This window comes from Callospermophilus lateralis, chromosome 7 (genome assembly GCF_048772815.1).
Source record: "Callospermophilus lateralis isolate mCalLat2 chromosome 7, mCalLat2.hap1, whole genome shotgun sequence".
Lineage (NCBI taxonomy): Eukaryota > Metazoa > Chordata > Mammalia > Rodentia > Sciuridae > Callospermophilus > Callospermophilus lateralis.
The window spans coordinates 7,539,594-7,560,024 of NC_135311.1; the positions used below are offsets into that span (position 1 = coordinate 7,539,594).

The 20,431-nt window shown below is 56.2% G+C and overlaps 1 protein-coding gene across 11 annotated transcripts in view; it reads right to left on the reverse strand.

Annotated features, from left to right (window-relative positions):
* Positions 1–5,637: 5,637 nt before the first annotated feature.
* Mef2d (myocyte enhancer factor 2D) overlaps positions 5,638–20,431 on the reverse strand; it is a 29,408-nt gene continuing 14,614 nt past the window's right edge. For 7 of the 11 annotated variants that reach the window (XM_076862233.1, XM_076862231.1, XM_076862236.1 and 4 more), the window contains 10 exons: positions 20,062–20,265; positions 18,530–18,667; positions 17,317–17,527; positions 17,021–17,077; positions 15,298–15,488; positions 14,846–14,866; positions 13,677–13,806; positions 10,133–10,367; positions 9,443–9,749; positions 5,638–9,151 (listed from right to left, as the gene is read on the reverse strand). In XM_076862233.1, the coding sequence (XP_076718348.1) occupies positions 9,140–9,151; positions 9,443–9,749; positions 10,133–10,367; positions 13,677–13,806; positions 14,846–14,866; positions 15,298–15,488; positions 17,021–17,077; positions 17,317–17,527; positions 18,530–18,667; positions 20,062–20,265 (1,506 nt within the window). In that variant the 3' untranslated portion in view covers positions 5,638–9,139. Of the gene's footprint in view, positions 9,152–9,433; positions 9,750–10,132; positions 10,368–13,676; positions 13,807–14,845; positions 14,867–15,297; positions 15,489–17,020; positions 17,078–17,316; positions 17,528–18,339; positions 18,475–18,529; positions 18,668–20,061; positions 20,266–20,431 lie in introns of those variants that run through there. The other 4 variants (XM_076862238.1, XM_076862242.1, XM_076862241.1 and 1 more) reach the window with 4 other exon arrangements.

The window sequence follows — 20,431 nt, forward strand, 5'->3', positions numbered from 1 at the left end:
CTGCGAGCACTACATCCTGGACCCCTGGGTTTGTCTGAACCTACCTAGCAAGAAAGTGAGCGAGGCTTGGGGAAAAGGGGCAGGTGGGAACTGTAGGAACGACCTCCTTCTGCCTTGGAGACTTCTGTTTACCAACTGTGAAACAGGGCAGGGGAATGAATGTGCTGTAGGGTTGGGCAGTGAAACAGTGATTTAAAAACTGCGAACAGATACAAGCGAAGGAGGCTATTGACTCCAGTGGGAGCCACTTTGAAGCTGGGGTGGGGTCACCTTATGTCCTTTTCATATCCGCTCTTCCTGAAACAAGTTTCCACAATCACAAGGCTGGAAAAGTTACTCAGCCCATGGGACTTAGGGGTGAGTCAGAAGAACATAAGCTACAAAGAACTGGTCTGGCCTTCTTGGCTGGAACAGTCACATACAACTCTTTGCTTCCTGCGGCCCATGAGCCACCTCTTTAGGGGTAAAAGCTCGGTGGTGCTAATTCTTCAATAGGTGAGCCCAGGAAACTGGGACCTTCTGTTGTATTCTGTCTGGCATTTCTTCAGGATCTGGTCCTGTAGCTGCAAAGTAGAGAAGAAGCTGCAAAAAGTTACCACACTTTTGAACATATTTTTTAAAAAGAATCATGCAGGTTTGTAAGTATTTCATGCAAAGTACACTTTCACGTGCGTTATCTCATTTTAGCCTTGCTGAACACATACTGTGTGCCAGGCAATGAGCCAGATACAAATGGGTCAGGTTGTGTATTTTTAGCGGGGTGGGGATACTGGGGATTGAACTCAGGGGCACTCCACCTCTGAGCCACATCCCCAGCCCGATTTTGTGTTTTGAGTTGCTTAGTGCCTTGCAGTTGCTGAGGCACTCTACCAACTGAGCTATATCCCCAGCGTGAAATACTGCATTTGTAAAAGGAGCTGTCAGTCCAGTTGTAGAGAAAAAATAGAAACTAGCACTTACATTTCCAGGTAGATCAAAATAGGTGCTATAAAGAAGGGGCAAAGCTGCCAGACCTGGTGGGGCACATCTATAATCCCAGCAATTTGGGAGGCTGAGGGACGAGGACCACAAGTTCAAAGCTGGACTCAGCAATTTAGGCCCTAAGCAACTCAGCAAGACCCTGTCTCTAAATAAAAAGACAGAAAGGGCTAGGGATGTGGCTCAGTGATTGAGTACTCCTGGATTTAGCCCCTATACCAAAAAAGAGAACAACACACACACAAACGAAGGGACACAGTGAACCAATCTTTATTTCATCAATTTGGTCAAGAGAACCTAATGTTAAGGTTATATTAATATTATAAGGTAGCCAGGAATGGTGGTGTGTTCCTGTAATCCAAGCTGCTTGGGAAGATGAGGCAGGTGATTCACCAGCTCCCCTTGAGCCTGGGCAACTTAGTGAGAACTTGTGTCAAAATAAAAAGGACTGGGAATGTAGCTCAGTGGTAGAGTTCCCCTGGGCTCAATCACTAGCACCATAAAAAAAAAAAAAAAAAAAAGCAGGGGCTGTGTGCAGTGGCACACACCTGTAATCCCAGCAGCTTGGGAAGCTGAGGCAGGAGGATCTTGAGTTCAAAGCCAGCCTCAACAATTTAGTGAGACCCTAAGAAACTCAGTGAGACCCTGTCTCTAAATTAAATGCAAACAAGGGCTGGGGGTGGCTAGGTGGTTAAGCACTCCTGGGTTTAATCTCTGGTGCCCTCCCCCCAAAAAAAGAAAGAGCAGGTGTTGTGCATATTCCTAAGACACCTCATTGTAGAAATGATAGGGAAATTTAAAAAACAAATAGGGGTGATAGAACTCATAGACCTCTTCTTATCTAAGTATATCTATTTTCATGTATTTGACTAGTAGCAATAGTAAGTATCTGTTTCTTAATTATGTACTAAATTTCTCTTCTTGCCACCCTTGTGTCCTTGTTTAGGCTCTCCTTTCCACTTGTATGGGATCCTGATTGGGCCACTTGGCTCTGATGTTGCATTCCTTCTGGTTGATTTTCAACATTACTGCCATATAGATCTTTTACTGGCAGGACCTTTATGAAATGCAAATCTAACCAAGTTCCTCCTTTACTTAAAGTCTATACTTAGCCTGGGCAAGGTAAGCATACCATAATCTCAGATTCAGGAGGCGAAGGCAGAAGGATCACAAGTTCGAGGCCAGCCTCAACAACTTAGTAAGACCATGTCTCAAAAAATAAAAGAGGGCTGGGAGTATAGCCCAGGAGAAGAGCACCCTTGGGTTAAATCCCCAGTACACATACATACACACACACACACACACACACACACACACACACAAAGTCTACGTTTTGGGGCGTGCTGGAGATGGAACCCAGGGCTTCCCAGACACTAGGTAAGCACTCTACTACTGAACTACATCTCCAGTTTCTCTGCCTAAGATCTTTTGATGACCAAACATCTCCAGGATGGAGCCCAAGTCTTGGCAATCAAGGCCTCCATGATGAATAAGGCTCTGGCTGCCTCCTTAGCTTCCCTGGCTATTCCTCTGTCCTGCACCTCAGCACTTGTGTCCCCTTTCCCATCCTCACTCCATGGCTGACCTGCTGTTCCCACTGTATGGAATGCCTTCTCTGCCCTCATTTGCCTAGGAAATTCCTACAGTTCTTCAAAATCCAGCTCAAATACTTCCTATAAGAAGATTCTCTGATCTCACCAGTTTGAATTGGGGTACGCTGCGTCTCTCATCTCAAGCCCACTGTGGTTGGTTCACTTGTCTCCTGTCCCCACCACAGGTAAGTGTCTTGTCCTCTGTACCCAGTGTCTTCTGGTGCCTCACAGAGTTGGTGTTCAGTAAATGGTACCTTTTAGACAGAAGGATGGCCCAAGTAAACACATAAGGAATGGGGTCTGGTCTGCCTAGAGTCCAAGAATGTACAGGACAAGCAGAGATAAAGGCTGCGAGAGGATTTGGGTTGGCTTTTTCTCCCCCACTTTTTTAAAATACTGGGAATTGCAACTGGGTGCTTTACCACTGAGCTATAGTCCTTGTTTAATTTTTTTTTTTTTTTGTACCTGGGATTGAACTCAGGGGCACTCGACCACTGAGCCACGTCTCCAGCCCTGTTTTCTATTTTATTAGAGACAGGGTCTCACTGAGTTGCTTAGTGCCTCGCTAAATTGCTGAGGCTGGCTTTGAACTTGTGATCCTCTTGCCTCCGCCTCCCAAGCCGCTGGGGTTACAGGCCTACGCCACTGCAGCCCAGCACGTTTTTGTTTTTTTAACCCAGGGCTTTGTGCATGCAAGGCAAGCACTCTACCAACTGGGCTACCTCCCCAGCCCATTTAATTTTTATTTTGAGACAGGATTTAATTAAGTTGCTGAGGCTGGCCTGGAACTTGGGATCCTCCTGCCTCAGCCTCCTGAGTTGTTGGGATTACAGACCTGCACCACCATCCCTGCTCTGCATTGGCTCTTTGAAGTCCTTGGGAACTAGAGACTCTGCATCTTATATGATGAGCAGTTGAGAACTGCCAGGTGTTAGATGATCAGAACAGGGCGGAAGATGGGAAGGTGGACTGGAGGACAGGCTGGGGTTGGGAAGCAGACAGCTGTTAGCTCTGTGGTACAGAAACAGCAGCCAGGGAGATGCGCAGCTGTAAGTGGCCAAAGTAGGAGCTGAACTGTGCCAAGTCTGGAGATCTGAGGGCCACTCCACGAGGGAGGCACGGTCAGAAGCTGGGCTTCAGGCTGTCCACAAGGCAGAAGGGTGCCGCCTCAGTTGGACAGGAAGCTTGTCTGCACACACAGTGCTGCCCTCTCTGTGACTTAGCACACTTATTTTCTGTTCACACAGAGTCCTCCCTGGCGTGGAACAACACCTTAAGGCCACTTAGCAATCCAGGCCGCTTTGATCTTGTGGCACTCCACACTTCCCATGACAGGGGAAGAGCACTTAGAGAACCAGGTGCCAGCTACATTTCTTTTTGTTTGTTTGTTTGTTTTGTTTTTCTGTTTGGTGCTGAGGATTTAACCCAAGAGCACTTTACCACTGAGCTACATCCCCAGCCCTTTTTAGTTTTTTGAGACAGGGTTTCACTAAGTTGCTTAGGGCCCTGCTAAATTGCAGATGCTGTCCTCTACTTGCAATCCTCCTGCCTCAGCCTTCCAAGCCACTGGGATTACAGGCACCAAGGCACCCAGCTGACAGCTGCGCTTCAGAAGCTGCCCAGAACTAGTCCAGTGACTGACTACACAGGGACTGGGGAACGCGGGAAGGAGAAGAGAACAGGCATACCTCATGAGGAAAGGAATACTGCTACACCTGTGGGAAAGGAACGGCAGGCCGCGGAGGCAGAGGTCCCGAGAGGAGATGCACAGAACAGAAGGGTTTTGCTCAGGGTTTGGATGTTAGGTCAGGACTGTTCTGGTCACTTTAGAGGAAGGCCTCTGTCCATGGACATGGGTGAGCGGGTGTACGTTGTGCCAGGGAGTTCTTGCCTGTCGCCGTGTGTGGTGAAGCCTGGGAACTGAAGAGCAGAGGAGATGACTCTCTCGAATGGCAGCTGGCTGAGGCCTCAGTTCCTTGCCACATGGGCCTCTCCAGAGGGCGGTCACACAATATGGCATCTGGCTTCCTCCAAGGCAAATGATGAAAGAGACCCAAGTAGGAGCCATGACGTAGCCCTGGCAGTCACATGCTTCACTCCTACCGCCTTTCACTGGCCACACAGGACGCCTACGATGAGTGTGGGAGGGGACCAGAGAGGTGTGAATACCAGGCGGGGAGGCGGAGCTCATCTTGGAAGCTGCTTCCAGAAGCTGGCCTAGAGGACACTTCCTGCTTGGTTTCTGTTGTCCCTCTGTCCTGCTGACAAGATCATGAGGTAATGACAGGGCTCAGCACAGACGGAGGCATTTTGCAGATGAGGAAACCCAAGCCACAGAGGCACTCCTGTGTCCTGCCTGACTCCAGTGTGCGCAGGCCGCAGCCTGAATTTTCGGCGCCCACGTCCCTGAACATGTGCTGTGATCTGTGAGGGTGTTCTGCCCGGACCCCATCGCCAGCACCTCACACTCACTTTGCCTGCAGCACCCAGCACAGGTCAGGGGTGGCAGTAAGCCAAGCGCAACACACTGCCCTCCACTCGCCACCTCCCGCCCCTGGCACAGCTGTGGTGAGGGGGCACTGGCAGGGGCAGCTCGGCTCAGCAGAGGGCGCTAGGTGGGGGGCCCTTTGGGACCTGTGAGAAGAGGGAGTGTTTCCCTGGCACTGTCAAGGTCCTTCCCACTTGAGCCAAGAGCAGGGGGCCCTGCAGGGGAGGCTGCGGCTAGAAGGTGGACCACACCTGGGCCACTCCTGTGGCCAGACAGGTTTCGGCCCAGGAGTCAGTCAGCAGTCAGAGGGCTGGACTGGCCTCAGGTGGCTTGGTTTCTCTGATGTCCCAGGGCCCCTCCTGAAGCTTCCTTTAAGCTAGACAACCTGTCCCCCGTCCTGGGGCTGCCTCCTCCTGGCAGAGCACCTGGAGCACATCCTCCAGGGACACGGGGAAGTGCTCTCCCCCGCCCCCGAACGTCCTCCGCCATGGGTGAAGCTCGGCCTCGAACCTGGCAGGGCTGCCCCAGCCCTTCCTCCCGCCGTCGGCCGCACCAAAGAAAGCAAAGCCCAAGACGGAGTATCAGAAACGTGTATTCTTTTTCTTTTAATAGTAAACCTCTTTACAACAAATATAGTGAAAGAGTTTTCAAACAAAACTCATAAGAATCTCGAGGACTTCTGTCTTTTCTTATTGTGTAGAATACTAAGAAAGCATCACCGTACAGCACGAAAGAAATATCCAAAACAAACCAACAGCCGCACACTTGGACTCGCCCTGCCCTGCCCGGCCCGGAAGGAGCCCCAGGAGTGTGGGTGATTGTCGGGTTTGGGGGTGGGTCACCTCCATGGCCGGTCTCCCCTCCCTTCCTCCCTCGTCTCTACCCCTCCCTCTCAACTGGGACAGAATGAGGAAGAGGATCCGGACTGCCAGGGATCAGCTCCCAGCCCCCTACAGATCTCAGTGCTTCTAACTGCTGCAGGGCAGAGGGGGCCAGAGGCAGAGGGGGCGGGAGAGTTCCCAGGCTCTGTCCCTCTCCGCGAGAGCCTATTCCCCCACCCCAGGGGATTCCAAAGAGTCAGTTAAAAATATATAGATAGATATTTCTAGATACACTTTTACATCATTTGTCTCTCCAAACAAATAAATAATTAGCAAGAGAAGGTGCATTACTTCCTTCCTGTCCAAGGTGAGAAGGGCGGGCGGGACGGGATCAGTCTCCTGCACTGAGTGCGCTGTCAGGGAGGGGAAAGGCTGTTCCACTGAGGTGTGGGGGCGGTCCTCTTGCCCACTGTCCCTGAAAACTGTGGGAGACCTGGGAAGGGGAGGGGCCTTGGATGACTCCAGTGGTTACTTTGGCAAGTGCCCAGTTTTTCAGAGGGAGTGGGTGGAGGCAAATTTGGCTTGTGAAAGGAAGAAAAGGTCCCACTTGAGGTCTGGGTTCCCAGGGACCCATATATCTGGCCGGCCAGGAGCCCCTGTCCCCAAGAGAACTTGGGGGTATTGAATTATGGAAATGTCACATATTCACTCACAGCCCACCCACTACTGCCAAGGACAGAGAAGAAAGGACACACACACATCCACACGTGGTAATCAAAATCCAGCTTGGCCTTTCCAAGGTGGAGGGCAAAACTGGTTAAATATTGCACCGTGAACTGCAGGGGCCTCACCCCAGCCCGCATTGAATGGTGGCCAAGCTTGACCTAGAAAGGTGGGCAGACTGATGATGGTAGGAGTAGCCTGAGAAGAGAAGGTCATTCGACGTTTATTGAGCACCTATCATTCACCCATTCAGCATTTACTGAGTGCCTACTGTGTGCCAGGCATGGGCAAGGCTCTGGGAGCACATGTGTACACGACTATACCTAGCTTCTTTTGAGGCCCTGATCGAGGTTCCTTGATTCTTGCAACACCCTCTGGGAACCTTCGGGTGGCGGAGGGGTGGGGTGGGGGGCTGGATGTGCCACATCATTGTGGTCAGCAGGCAGGGTGAAGCTGTGGGTCAGGAGGGATCACTGCTCAGCTGGGGGAGAGCCTTGGGGGGGAAGAGAACCGGAGTTGTGCTCTGAAAGCGGAATTCCCTGAAGGGAGCCGTGTGTCAAGGTGGGGACTGAGTGGAGGCGCAGGCTCCGGAGGGAACCCGGGAGAGGTAGGCGCAGGAAGAAGCGAAGGGGCGGCTGCCCAATCCCAGAGCGGAGGACAGAGCGGTGGAAGAGGGAGTGAGGGTCCCAGAGCCAGAAGCCAAGGCAGCCATCTGTCCCACTGTGAACACAGCCAGCGCAGACACAGGGACGCCCTGCACTCCATCACACTAAAGGCCACCCACACAGTCACGTGCCCCCACACAAACACTATTGCCCTCAAGAACACTCAGGTCACGTGTGGTCACGCACACCTCTCTGCTACTGGTTCCTTCCCGTGTCAAGTGTGGGAATACTGCAGAGGCTGGGTCACAGGGGGGCAAAGAGGGTCACCTACCACAAAACTGGGCCTGGTCTAAGGCTACTCTCCAACCGGAGGAAACCCCAAGGGACCTGGGCTTGCGAGGAGTGGGGCGGCACCCCTGAGGGCAGGTGGTGGTAGACGGCCGGGCTGCCCCTCCAGGCTGAGCTCTGATCCAGCCCTAGGTCTCGGGACCCGTGCTCTTGAGTGCCCCTGGGCTCCTTGCCACTGCCCCACTGAGGAGGCAGTGGAGCAGGGCCACCGGGGAGGGGACGGGAGAGGAGGGAGCAAGAACAACAGCAGAAGAATCTCGCCTGTACAGTACGGGCCTTTGAGTCGTTATTATTACAATATACTTTGACAAAAATAGAATCTCATTTCATATCAATACAACAACAAAAACAACAACAACAACAAAACAGTTTCCTGGACTGTTACACCGCTAACGTTTCCAAAGGTTGCTATTTACAATTACAGTAGCCAAGAGGGACGGTGGGACAGGCCTGGAGGTGGTGGGACAAGGAGGTAGCGAGACAATGAGGGTGCCAAGAGCAGGGGGTGAGAGCGGGGGGCCCAGGAGGGATCCGGAGGAGCCCTCTAGATGGAGCCCATCTGTAGGGACCTCCCACCCCTTGGGCCATCCCAGTGTCCACACCTTGGGAAGCGTGCAAGGCAGAGGAAGTCCCCTCCCCATACCTGCCCTCAGGCACACCGGGGAAGCCCAGGGCCCCACTCTGCCCAGCCCTGGAGCCACCTCCCTAAAGGTCCTCTCCCCAGGTCTCCCTGCACACGGAAGCCAGCTGGACAGGGCTGGGTCAAGGGAGGGATGGGGAGCTATTGCACTGTTTATCTTAGAGGAAAAAGCCGGGGGAGGGAAAGGGCCCCCCTTCGCCCTCTGCCCAGCCCTTTGGCCATCCTCGGCCCTCCTCATGGTTCGGTCTCTCTCTTCAAATGTGCTTCCAGAGAGGCCACCTCTACCCCATCCCGGCCCAGGTTCCCAGGCAGCCTTCCCAGCCCAGAAGCTCAGCTGCCACCCACAACCTTGGGGTGCAGCACACAAGAGTCAAAAGGGTGTCGTGTATGTCCGTTATTTCAGGGCCAGGCTTGGGCCCCGTGTGCCCAGAGCTGTGGGGCAGCCAGCAGAGCGCCCCTGCCTCTCCCGCTGCCCCCACGAACACCAGCAGCCCCCGGCCTCCAGCCTGCTGTGGGGTTTTGCTGTATGGTAGTTTTTTGGTTCTTTCCCTCTGTCTGGGGCATGGCATGGGGGGCTCCAAATGCAGGGCTCGGCACCTGTCCTTTCCCAAAGGCCTACTGGGCCCCCCCTTCCTGCAGCATATGTGTACAACGTGCAAAGTGTCCCCCCCTTCCCGCAAAAAAAGAGAGCCCCCGCCAGTGAAAATGGCGGGGGAGAGAAAGAAGGGACGAGAGCATCCCTCTCTCCAAAGCCAGAATCCAAATTAAAAAAAATATAATAATAATAATAATAATATAATAATAATTATACACAAATGTAACCGTCAACAGGACACAGGAGCACAGAAAGGAAGTGGGGGTCGAGCGGGAGGAGCCCAGGACAGGGGTGGGCGGTGAGATTGTCAACTCTTCATCGGGGAGGCTGAGGAGGGGAGTGGGAATCGTCACTTTAATGTCTGCGGAGAGAGGAGATGGAGAAGGGGTGTGAGGGTGGCCAGCTGCGGGTGCACCCCACGCCCCTCTCCCCGGGCCAGGACTGGGGCGGCCGGCTGCGGGGGCGTAGAGCAGAGGTCTGACGCTGGGGGACTGGGCTTCAGCGAGGAGGAGGGCTGTTGGTGCGCCCCAAAGGGCGGGTGGCGGCTCCGGCCACAAGGCCTCTCCAGTGGGAGAGCAAACAGTGGGGGCATGTGGGGTGTCCCCTGGCGGGCGGAGCAGACAGTGCAGGAGGGGGGACGAGGCTACAGTACCCAGGTGTCGAGCCGCATCCTCTTCACGGCCGAGCCCTCGGCCTCAGGCTCAGGGGCCGGGCGCAGCAGGCCAAGCGTGGGCCCGAAGTCCCCCCGTCCGTCGTCCCGGTCCCCCGTCTCATAGGATCCCCCTGCTGGACTGCTGAGACCATCACCAGGCTCAGGGCGGGCAGCCGGGAACACAGCTGGAGGGGGAGGCGCGGGGCTGCGCTCCCGGCTCGGGGACACGGGCTCGGACTTGATGCTGATGTGCGGGTGGGTGGTGACTGTGAGGGCAGCACCCACATGGGGCAAGGGGCTGCCCGGGCTGGAGGCAGGAAATGGGCATGGGGTGGGGGAGACAGAAACAGAGGGGTAAGTGACAGGCAAGTGAGAAGACAGAGAGCAGGAGAGAGAATGGGAGCGGGAGAAGAGGGAGAGGGGACGGCAGCCAGCGGAGGGAAAATGAAGGGGGGGGGGGGGAGATAAAACAGGCCACTTTAGTTCTCATCCTGTCACCTTATGCAGCCTGGGGCTGGCTGGGGGACGGGGGACAGGGCCCAGAGGGAGTCTCCTCGGCCGGTACAAGGTACCCAACAGAGCTTCACGGGAGACCCACCGGGAGACCCACCAAGGGACAGGCGGCCCTCCGCAGGACCCCCTCTCCTTCCCCTCACCCCCAGGCACCCACGGCATGTCGCGAGGACTCACATGAGGTTGCCGAGAGACACGGGGACCAGGTGGGGCTGCTGCTGAGGTGGCTGCGGCTGCTGGGGCTGCTGCGGCTGGGGCTGTGGGGGCTGCGGCTGGGGCTGCGGGGGCTGCGGCTGCGGGGGCTGCGGGGGCTGCTGTGGCTGTTGCCAGGCGGTGACGTTGCCTAGCGACAGCCCCCCAGGCGAGCTGAAGGCCGGGAGGGAGGAGAGTTCTGCGCTGGTCAACTGGTAATCTGCAGGGGGAAGGCGGAGGGTCAGGATGGGAGCTGAGGGGCCAGCGCCAAGGGTTCGGGAGAGGCACTCAGAGAAACGCAGTCATAATAACAGGAGGTGCTTTAAAAAAAAAAAAAAGGCTGAAAAGACGGGTGGTTTGGGCTGGGGATGTGGCTCGAGCGGTAGCGCGCTCCCCTGGCATGCGTGCAGCCCGGGTTCCATCCTCAGCACCACATACAAACAAAGATGTCGTGTCCGGGGAAAACTAAAGCATAAATATTAAAATTCTCTCTCTCACTCTCTCTTTAAAAAAAAAAAAAGACAGGTGGTTTTTAAAATAGTGTTGAGAATTTTTTAAAGAAAAATTCTGTGTAGGTATCACTTCTGTGATGACAATGATAAAAAAGAAAAGTCAAAGGAAGCAAAGGTGAGCAGGGAAGGTCCAACTGTATCTGTCCTTACCTGTCTGACTTTCCAGCTGTCTTTCTGAGGCAGTGGGGACCCACAGGGAACCCTAGGCACATGAGGCCCAGCAAGCAAATGTGCCACCATGCCCGCTTCTGCACAGCCCCAGGAGTCTGCGGTCTGTAGAGACCTCCACCAACAGCACGGGCCTGGGCCCGCACTGCACCCACAGAGGCAGAAGGTGCACGTTGGCTCCCAGTCCTTGCACCCAGGGGCCAGGGCCTCCGACACCGGGTCAGGCCCAGGCTGCACCTCGGGGCACTGGTTTTCTGAAACGTCTAGCTTGATCAGTGAAGGCACTGTGATGTTTGCACTGCCACAGAACAAACACAACCACGAAGTACCCCACGACTTACACCGGCACCGCGATGTTTCCCGTTGCATCCTGTTCGGACAGTTTAGAAAATGTCTTCCCTGAGGACCACAAAGATGCCAAACTGTGACGGGGGAGGGCAGGCTGGGGGTCGGAGGCCTGGCATGTCCCCCAGTCAACCCGAACTACAGCCCTCTGCTGGGAGTCCTAGGCCATCTGCTCCGGCCACATTCATACAGAGAAGATGGTGTCACCTCTGCAACACTGCTAGGAGGCCAACCTTCCTGGCTATCTCCACTTACAGGCCCTGCGACCTTGGGCAGATGACGTCCTGTCTGCCTATGAACAGGAGGTTTTTTTTTGAACAGGAGGACCAGAGAGGTTTTTTTGGGGGGGGTGGGAGGAGGGTATTCAGGATGGAACCCTGAGGCACTTAACCACTGAGCCATATCCCCAGCCCTTTCTATATTTTTATTTAGAGACAGGGTCTTGCTAAATTGCTTAGGGCCTCATTAAATTCCTGAGGCTGGCTCTGAACTTGCAATCTTCCCGCCTCGGCCTCCAGAGCGCTGAGATCCCAGGCGAGCGGCACCATTCCCTGCGGGACCAGAGGGTGGCCACTCAGAGGCACACAGGAGTGTCTCTCGACACTTTGTGGGTATTCCAAAGATCACCTACTATTACTTTACAAATGAGGCAACTATAGCCTGAGATCCGAGGTACTGGCCCAGTGGTAGAGTTCAGGCAAGACCCCAGGACTTTCTGTGATCTCTGAACCTCATCCAGAGGTGGTCCATGCTTGTCCCTAACACTGGCCACGGTTCTGAGATGCCTGTATTTAGAAAGCAAACAAAGGCAGAAATGGGCTCCAGGACTGACTGGATTTTTCTAGCCCTTGGTTCACGAACCCTTGCCGGAATTCCCTCAGTGAGTAAATGATAAGAGACCCAACTACTCCACAGACTCCAGCCCTGTCTACTGGGAGGCTCAGCTCCTAGCCACCAGGCAGTGCTTGGCCCGCTCAAAGAGCCACCACAGTCAGACCTCTGCAGCCAGTGTCAACAAGGGACCAGGCCCACCTCTTGCCCCAGACACCACCAAGATCACCCCCAGTGCAACCTGAACCAGAGCCAGGATTGTAAACAGTGACAAGGGAACAGCATGTGCTCCCTGGGTCCTTGTTTACGCGCCTAGGGTCTCCTGGATACACCTGACACCTCAGCCGAGCTGGCTTAGCCGCTCTGCACCAAGAGGCCGAGGAAGGCTGGCTTCGGAGAGGAGGTGGGAACCCAGTGCACGTTCCTGAGAGCCAAGGGCAAGTCCGGGGTGGAACCTGCCTTTCCCACAGTGACCAACAAGAGTTCACAAGACTGGCCTGCTAAACGCCTGTCCCAGGCCTCAACAACCAACTGCCCCTTGCTTCACAAGACTGCGAGAATGGTGACCACAGGCAACCACTGCTGCGGGATTCCTAACAATGGCCTTGGCTTCCCTCTGCCACCGGCTCCCCGCAGCTCTGCCTTCAAGGAGCCAGCTCTGCTTGGTGGCCTCAGTCCCAGTGCACCAGGAGCGAGCCTCCCCACCCATGCTCCCAGAGATGAGACTGGCCTAAAGGTGACACCTCAAAGCTGTGGGAGTGGGCATGTGCGCAGCTGCGTGGGCAAAGGACAGGGCTGACAGACACCTGGAGTGAACTCCCATCCCTTCACGCTAGAGACCGAGCCAAGGGGCTATACCACCGAGTCCTCCCTGAACAGGGTCAGGTTAAGTTGCCCAGTCTGGCCTTGAACCTGTGATCCTCCTGCCTCAGCCTTCTTAGTTGCTGGGGTTATAGGCATGTGCAACCACAACTGGCCAGTATTCTACATTTTTATTTGCTAAATCTAGCCGTCATGGGCATGGTGGTGCACACCTATAATCCCAGCAACTCAAGAGGCTGAATCAGGAGGATGGTGAGTTCAAAGCCAGCCTCAGCAACTTAGTGAGGCCCTAAGCAACTCAGTGAGACTCCAATAAAATACAAAAAAGGGCTGGGGTGTGGCTCAGTGGTTCAGTGCTCCTGGGTTCAAATCCCTGTACCAAATCAATCAAGCAACCATAATTAAACGAGGACTCCCCCAAATCAACAGCTTTCCTCAGACTGTGGCTTCCCTGGCTTATTTATTTATTTATTTATTTTTGGTACTGGATGAAGCCAGGGTGCTTTACCACTGAGCTACACCCCTGGCTCTTTTAATTTATTTCTTTAATATTTTATTTTTAGTTGTAGTTGGACACCACACCTTTATTATTATTATTTTTAATTTTTATGTGGTGCTTGAGGATCGAACCCAGGGCCTTGCGCGTGCTAGATGAGTGCTCTACTGCTGAGTCACAACCGCAGCCCCTTTTTAATTTATTTTCTAATCTTGAGATCTTCTTGTCTCAGCCTCTCGAATGACTGGAATTACAGGCATGTGCCACAACCCCTGGCTCCCAGCATAGCTATGTTCCTTCTCTGGTCACTCGTCTGTTCCAAGGCCAAGTGCGCACACGTAACATGGACACTCACCTGTGTTGTAGGCGGTGGGCATGGAAGAGAAGGGGAGGCCCTGGCTGAGCAAACTTGGTGTTGCCACGGAGACCACTGGGGTGGTGAGCGAGTGGGTAGACTGGGAGACCCCGAGGCGCTGGGCATTGTTCTGCAGGAGAAAATGTCTGTCAGGAGATGCCAGACGGGTGGGCTGCCTTAGGCTGACTTTGGAGGCCAAGATCAAGGTGGGGCCTCAGCATGGAGGACCCAGAGGTACCCCAACACGAGTTGGTGCAATCACAGAGACACTGAGACCCCTGGAGAAGAACGTGCACAAGTGGCTTCACTCTCACCCACACATGCAAAGAGGAAGAGGAGGCCCCAACACTGGCCCTGTGGCCGCGACCCCAACACCGGCCCAGGCTCCTAGGGCAGAGTGACAGGAATAGTGAGACAAAAGCCATCGCACTGCAGCACCCGCCCTGGGGAGGCGTGTCGGCATCTGGGAGGGGACGCGCGGCCTGGTGTGGCGTGTGCCTGCGTGTACCACACACGTGTGGGGCTGTCTGCCGTCTGCCGCTGAGTCACTTGTTTATTCCAACTCCACACTGCCGCTGTGCTGGCCGCCAGAGCCTGCCCGCCTTTTTCAGTCTCTGGCCTCCCGTCAGGGAGCTGGGAGGAGGAGCCCCTGTCCCACTCCTGGCCACGGACGAGCATGCAAGTGTGTAAGAGAGTGGCCGTGCATGTCTGTGTCCAGCCCACTAGGCTTCAGCTTCCCCTAGAAAACCGATGTCACTGTCCACTGGCATCCCCCACAGGGTCCCTGTCCTGGGTTCTAAGAATGCTGTGTGGACCACGCAGAGTAGAGGGCTAGGGGGATCCTAGGGCCTAACCAGGCGTCGGGGTTGAGGCCTCTGGGGCCTGAGGGTGGCCTCACTCCACTGTGCAGAGACACGTGTGTGTACGCATTGTCTGATGCACACCACACCTGCATACATACACACAGGTCCACCCACATGCACGACTGCCCCTCACCACACCCGTTCGCCTCAGTTGCCAGATGTACACTGAGCACGGCAAAAACCACACCCACACCACACACTGAACACACAGGGAAAGGACAAGACACAGGCGCTCAATGCTGGGACCCAGAGGAGTGGGCTGACCCAGAATTCAAAGCACCGCAAACGTCTCATGGCCTCACTTACCAGATCTAAATGGTCCTCAGTCTGGGAGCAGAAATAAAACCAAAGGGACGGTTCAGTCTCTGGTCTCTCCCCTCCCCCACACGACCCACCCACCTCCCTGCCTAACAGCAGGCACTGGCCAGCCCAGTAGGACAGAGCTCTGTCCCAGCCTCCACCAGCTCGGACACCCCTCACCATCTAGTCGGCAACCTCCTGCTACACGCGAGACCCTCTCCCCATCACAGAACCTTCTCTCCCACCCCCGTCCTTTCTACTGCCTATTTACCCTGGCACCTCTATGCTCCAACCTCTTAAATAGTCCTCAGGGAAGAGACCTCACAAAAAGCCATGCATACATGATCTCTCTTGGGAAGTCCTACCTCCTGGCCAACCTTTATCTCTCCAGCCACAGCTCTGCTCTCTCCCTCCTCCCAGCCTCTCACTTCCAGCCCAAGGCCCAGACACCTACTTACCAAGTGATGCATTAACCCCTTTCCTCCCTGGGAAGTGATGACCCGCAGGTCAGGCTTGCGGCTGGGGGCTCCAAGCTGGGCGCTATGGGTGGGCGGCGGTGGAGACTTGGCAGGGATGACCTTGTTTAGGCTATTGCCATTGGCCACAGGGAGGAGGCCAGGGGAAGCCCGAGCACTGACATAGCCGTTCCCTGGAGGAGTGAGGAGGTGAGGGTGAAGGGCAGGCAGGCCGGCCCCATGATCCGCTCTTCCCCGCGCCAGGACCCCTCCCGCCAGGACCCCCCCAGCCATGCCAAGCTGCCTGCGTCCCCACCACTTTCCCAGAACAATTAGAGGACATCTTGCTCCTCAATCACTGGGTTCCCTTCCTGCCTCCAGGCCACATGTGACAGGGCTGGGGTGGGGGCAGCAAGGACACACCGGGAAAGCAACCACTGCTACTGTCCTGCGACAGCAGAGACCCCACAGCTCGGCCTCTCCCTGCGGCTCTCTCCTGCCATCTCCAAAGGCCCCCCAACCTGCCCCGACAGGACCCACGGGGCTGGGGAACAGGTGGCGACGTGGGATCCAGGCCTCTGCGGAGCCTGGTCACCAGGGCTAACCACCAACCATTTGGGCTGCTCTCTGCTGTGTGCTGGGGACTCTGAGACTTGGACTGGTACAGGATAAGCTGCCCATGCCTTGGGGGAAACAGGCCATTCACTGGCGGTGACGGTGTTGCTGGCCCTGAGGGACTGATGGCATAGCACCACCACAGTTAGACTGGTAACTACCCTTCACGTTTGCTCCCCTCCACAATGGGCATACTATCTCATTTAATCCTCACATTAACCCTGAAAGACAGGTGGTCCTGAGCACGGGAGAGAGGGCTGTGTCTAATAGCTTGTGGGGCCACAAAGTTGGAGGGAGACCAAGCAGGGTTTTCACCTGCTTCCCACACACTAGACCCCAGGGCCAGTGGGTAAAGCTCTCCCCTCAAAGTCTGTGGGAACTTCTCTGGTCCTCTCCTTGGACAGGGAGGGGTACTGACCCAGCTTCCTGACCCCATACGTGATTATTGCCAGGAGGGAGCCGACGCCAAGCTCAGGGACTCTGGGGTTCAGGGATGTACCAGTGACTGCAGGCAGAAATGCCACCTTGCTCTGTCCCCTAAGAGCATGCTGTTGCCCTCAAAGTGTACTGCTGCCTCCGTCCCAATTCCCGGATCACTCTGAGAATGGCAGGAATGTCAGGGTGACGTCAATGGTGACATTAGAAGTCACAGTCACCCAGCTGGTGTCTTTACACAAGACAGGAGGGCCTATGGGCTGCTGGGGGTGGGACAGCCTTTCCTCTGTGGCTACAAGTACATCTAACATGCGGACCCTATGTGACCGAGCACACGCATGTGCGAGTCTCTGCCTGCTGCTCCTCCAGGCACGGCCAGGCCACCCCATCCTCAGGTCCCAATCAGACACCTCTAGTCAACAGGAAAGACCTGGATTTTCTGCTCCAACTAGAAACGCTGGTTCTCACAGTCTGCCCGCACTCCCTGGCTCTGCGTCTCTGCTGGCCATCCACTCCACTGCCGCAGACACCAAAATCCAGCAGCAGAAACATCCACCCGCTCTCGTCCCCTTCAGGGACTCCACCATCCTGTGATGTTCCTCCCCTAATCTAGGTCCCTCCTGGCCACTAAGCAAGCATCAGGCCTCCGCGTGCCAAGTAGGGCAGTGGTACTCACCCACGGGGCTGGGGCAGGCTCCGTTAGCAGTGGTGAGGTCTCCCCCGAGCATGGCCCCTGGGAATGAAGCAGAACCAGGGTGAGCTGGCAGCACTCAAAGCGTATTGCCGGGGGGTCCCGGGGACTGACCAAAGGGGGCTGTTGAGGAGTGCTGGACCCTGGGCCCGTCCCTCAGGGGCCACACAAACACCGGGATGCTGTGGTAGGTACAGGGCAGGCCCGCTTTTGAAACTGGGATCCCAGAGTCCCCTGTGCAGTTCATTCGCACCTCCTCCTGCCCCCACCCGTCCGCTCACCGGCACTGGCCGGCCGCTGGGGCAGGCCTGGAGACACGCTGTTCCTCTGTAGTGCTGGCTGCTGGGGGGACAAGAGCCGCGGGTCTGTGAGGGACGACGTCACCAGGGAAGGGGTGACCAGGGAGCCGCTGGGGTTGCTGAACTGCAGTGAGCTCTGATTGGACACGGGCACCGTGACAGGCATGGCAAAGTTGGGGGCCGGGACTGCTGACTAGACGGAAAAAGGAGGGGCAGGGTCAGACCAGGTCAGCACCTTTCCCCAGACCCACTCCGCCTGGGAGGACAGGCAAGGGTCTCCTGAGCTCTGGGCTGTGCACCCTTGGGTCAGCGTCTCCAGCTCTCTGCCCCCGGCCGTCCTGAGGTCCTGCCTGCCACTCCTACTAAGGCAGAGGGTGGTGGGAGTGCTCTGAGATCCAGCTCTGGCCCAGAGAATGAAACTACAGTTCTGTTTCCTGCAGACGGACCAGGGACACCCCTAGTGGAGGCAGGTTAGTCCTCAGCCAGGCAGATCACACGGAGGAGGTTAGCCGCCCTGGGTACAGACCCAGGTTCACACACGCAGCCCTTCGAGGCCTGGGCCACGGTCCCAACCTGCTTCTCCTGCAGTCACTCACCACCCATCCTGCTGCAGAGGGGTCCACCCTCTCAGCGCCTGCCCCTTTAGCACTTCTGCTGCCCTAAACACCGCTGAGTGCCTTGGGTGGGGGCCGCGGAGCAGCCCACGGGTGTTCATCCCAAGACGACTGGACAACAAGCCGCCTGCACTGTCCTGTCCCTCAAGGACCTCGTGTCATCTACACGTTTCTTGCTGGCAAGGGGGACGCTCCATGCCTCTCTGGCTCATGCTCCATCTGAGATGAGTCTCAGCACAGGTCACGGGGTTATCCTGACCAAGGTCGCAGGGTCCTCAGTGGTCACCGCTATCCCCAGCATGGCTCAGAGCAGAACACCCATCAGAGGCAGCCGAGGGCCGCGCGAAGCCACACCATGCACCACAGGGAGGCCCTCCATGCGACTACTCACGGCCAGTCTATAACTCTGCATCATTTTATCAAACTCCTCGTCTATCTTTTTATATTTCTCCTCCGTCTGGGGGGTCAGGGCAAACACCTCGTCCACCTCAGGGCTTTCACACTCCCTGTGCTTCTTGTGCAGCGCCTGGGGGGAAGGGGCCGGAGGGGGGGCCGACAGAGAGAGAGTGAGTGGGGCTCACCCCATAGCGCCGGAAGAGCCCGTCCAGCTCCTCGCTGGCGCGCCGGTACTTGTCCTCCAGCAGGGGGCTCTGTTCCAGCGAGTCCTCCCCGTCGGGCTCTGGGCTGTCGCAGCCGTTGAAGCCCTTCTTCCTCAGGGTCTGTAACCGCACCACTAGGTCAGCGGGTGAGGGTCCTCCGGGCCTCCAGCCCTCCCTAGGAGCCTTCAGGCCCCCCAAGATCCCTGCTCACCCAGCCTCCTTCCTCAGGGTGCCCAGCGCCACCCAGGCCCCCGCCTCCCCGTGCCTCCACCCCATGGCATCCCTCCACCCCGTGCCCCCAGGCCCATGTGAAGACCTACAGCAGGGGGCGGCTGCAGAGCACAGGGACCACGTGGGGGCGCCTGACCCGGGAAGTGCATGTGGCCAGCACTGGGCTTCCAGAGCCCCACGCGGGCAGACTCAGGGGAGATGGCTGAGGGGCTAGTGGCCTGGGTCAGCCCTATCTGGTGAGGCCTGGCCAGAGGGCACTGAGAGCTTCCTAGGGGAAGGTGAAGTCAGGGGACCCTGCCCATCCCAACCCAGGCTCTGCTCAGAAGAGAGGAGAGAGAATTCAGGTAGGGACAGAGAGGGAGAAGGCGAGACTCAGGAGAACCAAGAGGGGACAGCAGGCCCAGGAACTGGATCCACCACAGCGACCTGAGCAAAGAGGAAGCACCTGCCGTGACCCAAGGCTACCCTCTCCGTGCTCAAAATGCCTTTGTGGACACTTGCCTTGTTTCTAAAGTGAATGTAAAGTTCATGTTCTAGTCTAAAATCTGTCTTCTCTAATGTGAAAAAAGAGAATTCCCCCCAGTCTCTGAATCTGAGGGAATTTGAGGCCTACAGCTTCCTGGGCGCCCTCCTCTTCAGCCCAAGTCTGCACCCCACGGTGCATACCCAGTGTGAGACCCAGAGCTGGGCTGCTTCATGCCGTCCACACAGCACCCTCCAAGGCAGGCTCTGGCCCCATTTTGTGGAGGGGGACACCATGGTTCAGGGAGGCCAAGCCACCTGCCAGAGGCCACATGGCCAAGGAAGGGCAAAGCTGAGTCTGAAAGCTTGTATCCTCCAACAGTTCACAAGGTCAGCTCTCTTTGAAACAGAAAAAGAACCACAGGGGCCCACTAAGGGACAGTGACAGAGAAGGAAAGAAACAAAGGGGGAGACAAAAATTAATAAATGAGTAAGGGAGTCAGATGCAGGAACCGACCGACCACAAGATGAAGAAAAGGGACAGGGACAGAAAGAGAGCACAAGAGAAGGCAGCAGAGAGAAGCCCTGTCGTTCTGGCCGCAGGATGGGACTCCCGGGAGTGCGGTGGGCAGCGCACCTGACAGCCCGGGCCCAGGCGCTGGCCATCCACCTGGACTGCCCCTCCTCCTTCCTGGGGCTGGGTTTGTGCGACAGGATGTGGGTTAACGCGTGTGTGCAGACTGAGGGGCTCTGGGGCGGCACCGCGCGTGTGCGCGTGTGTGCGAGGACAAGGCTGCGGGCGGTGCCCGCCACAGGCCCACCTCGATGATGTCAGCGTTGGTGCGGCTCTCGTGCGGCTCGTTGTACTCGGTGTACTTGAGCAGCACCTTGTCCATGTCGGTGCTGGCGTACTGGAACAGCTTGTTGGAGTGGTTGAAGATGATGAGGGCGATCTCGCAGTCGCACAGGACGCTGAGCTCGTACGCCTTCTTCATCAGCCCGAACTTGCGCTTGGTGAACGTCACCTGGAGGAGAGCAGCTGGTGTCCAGGGCTGGCTCAGTCCAGGAAGCCCTGCCTATGAGCTGGACACAGCCATTTTCAGGAAGACGCAGGAGTTCCTAGTCTGAGGAAGACAGTTACCTGGCCAGCGTGTGGCCAAGATGGAGTCGCAGCCTCGGCACCACAGGGGA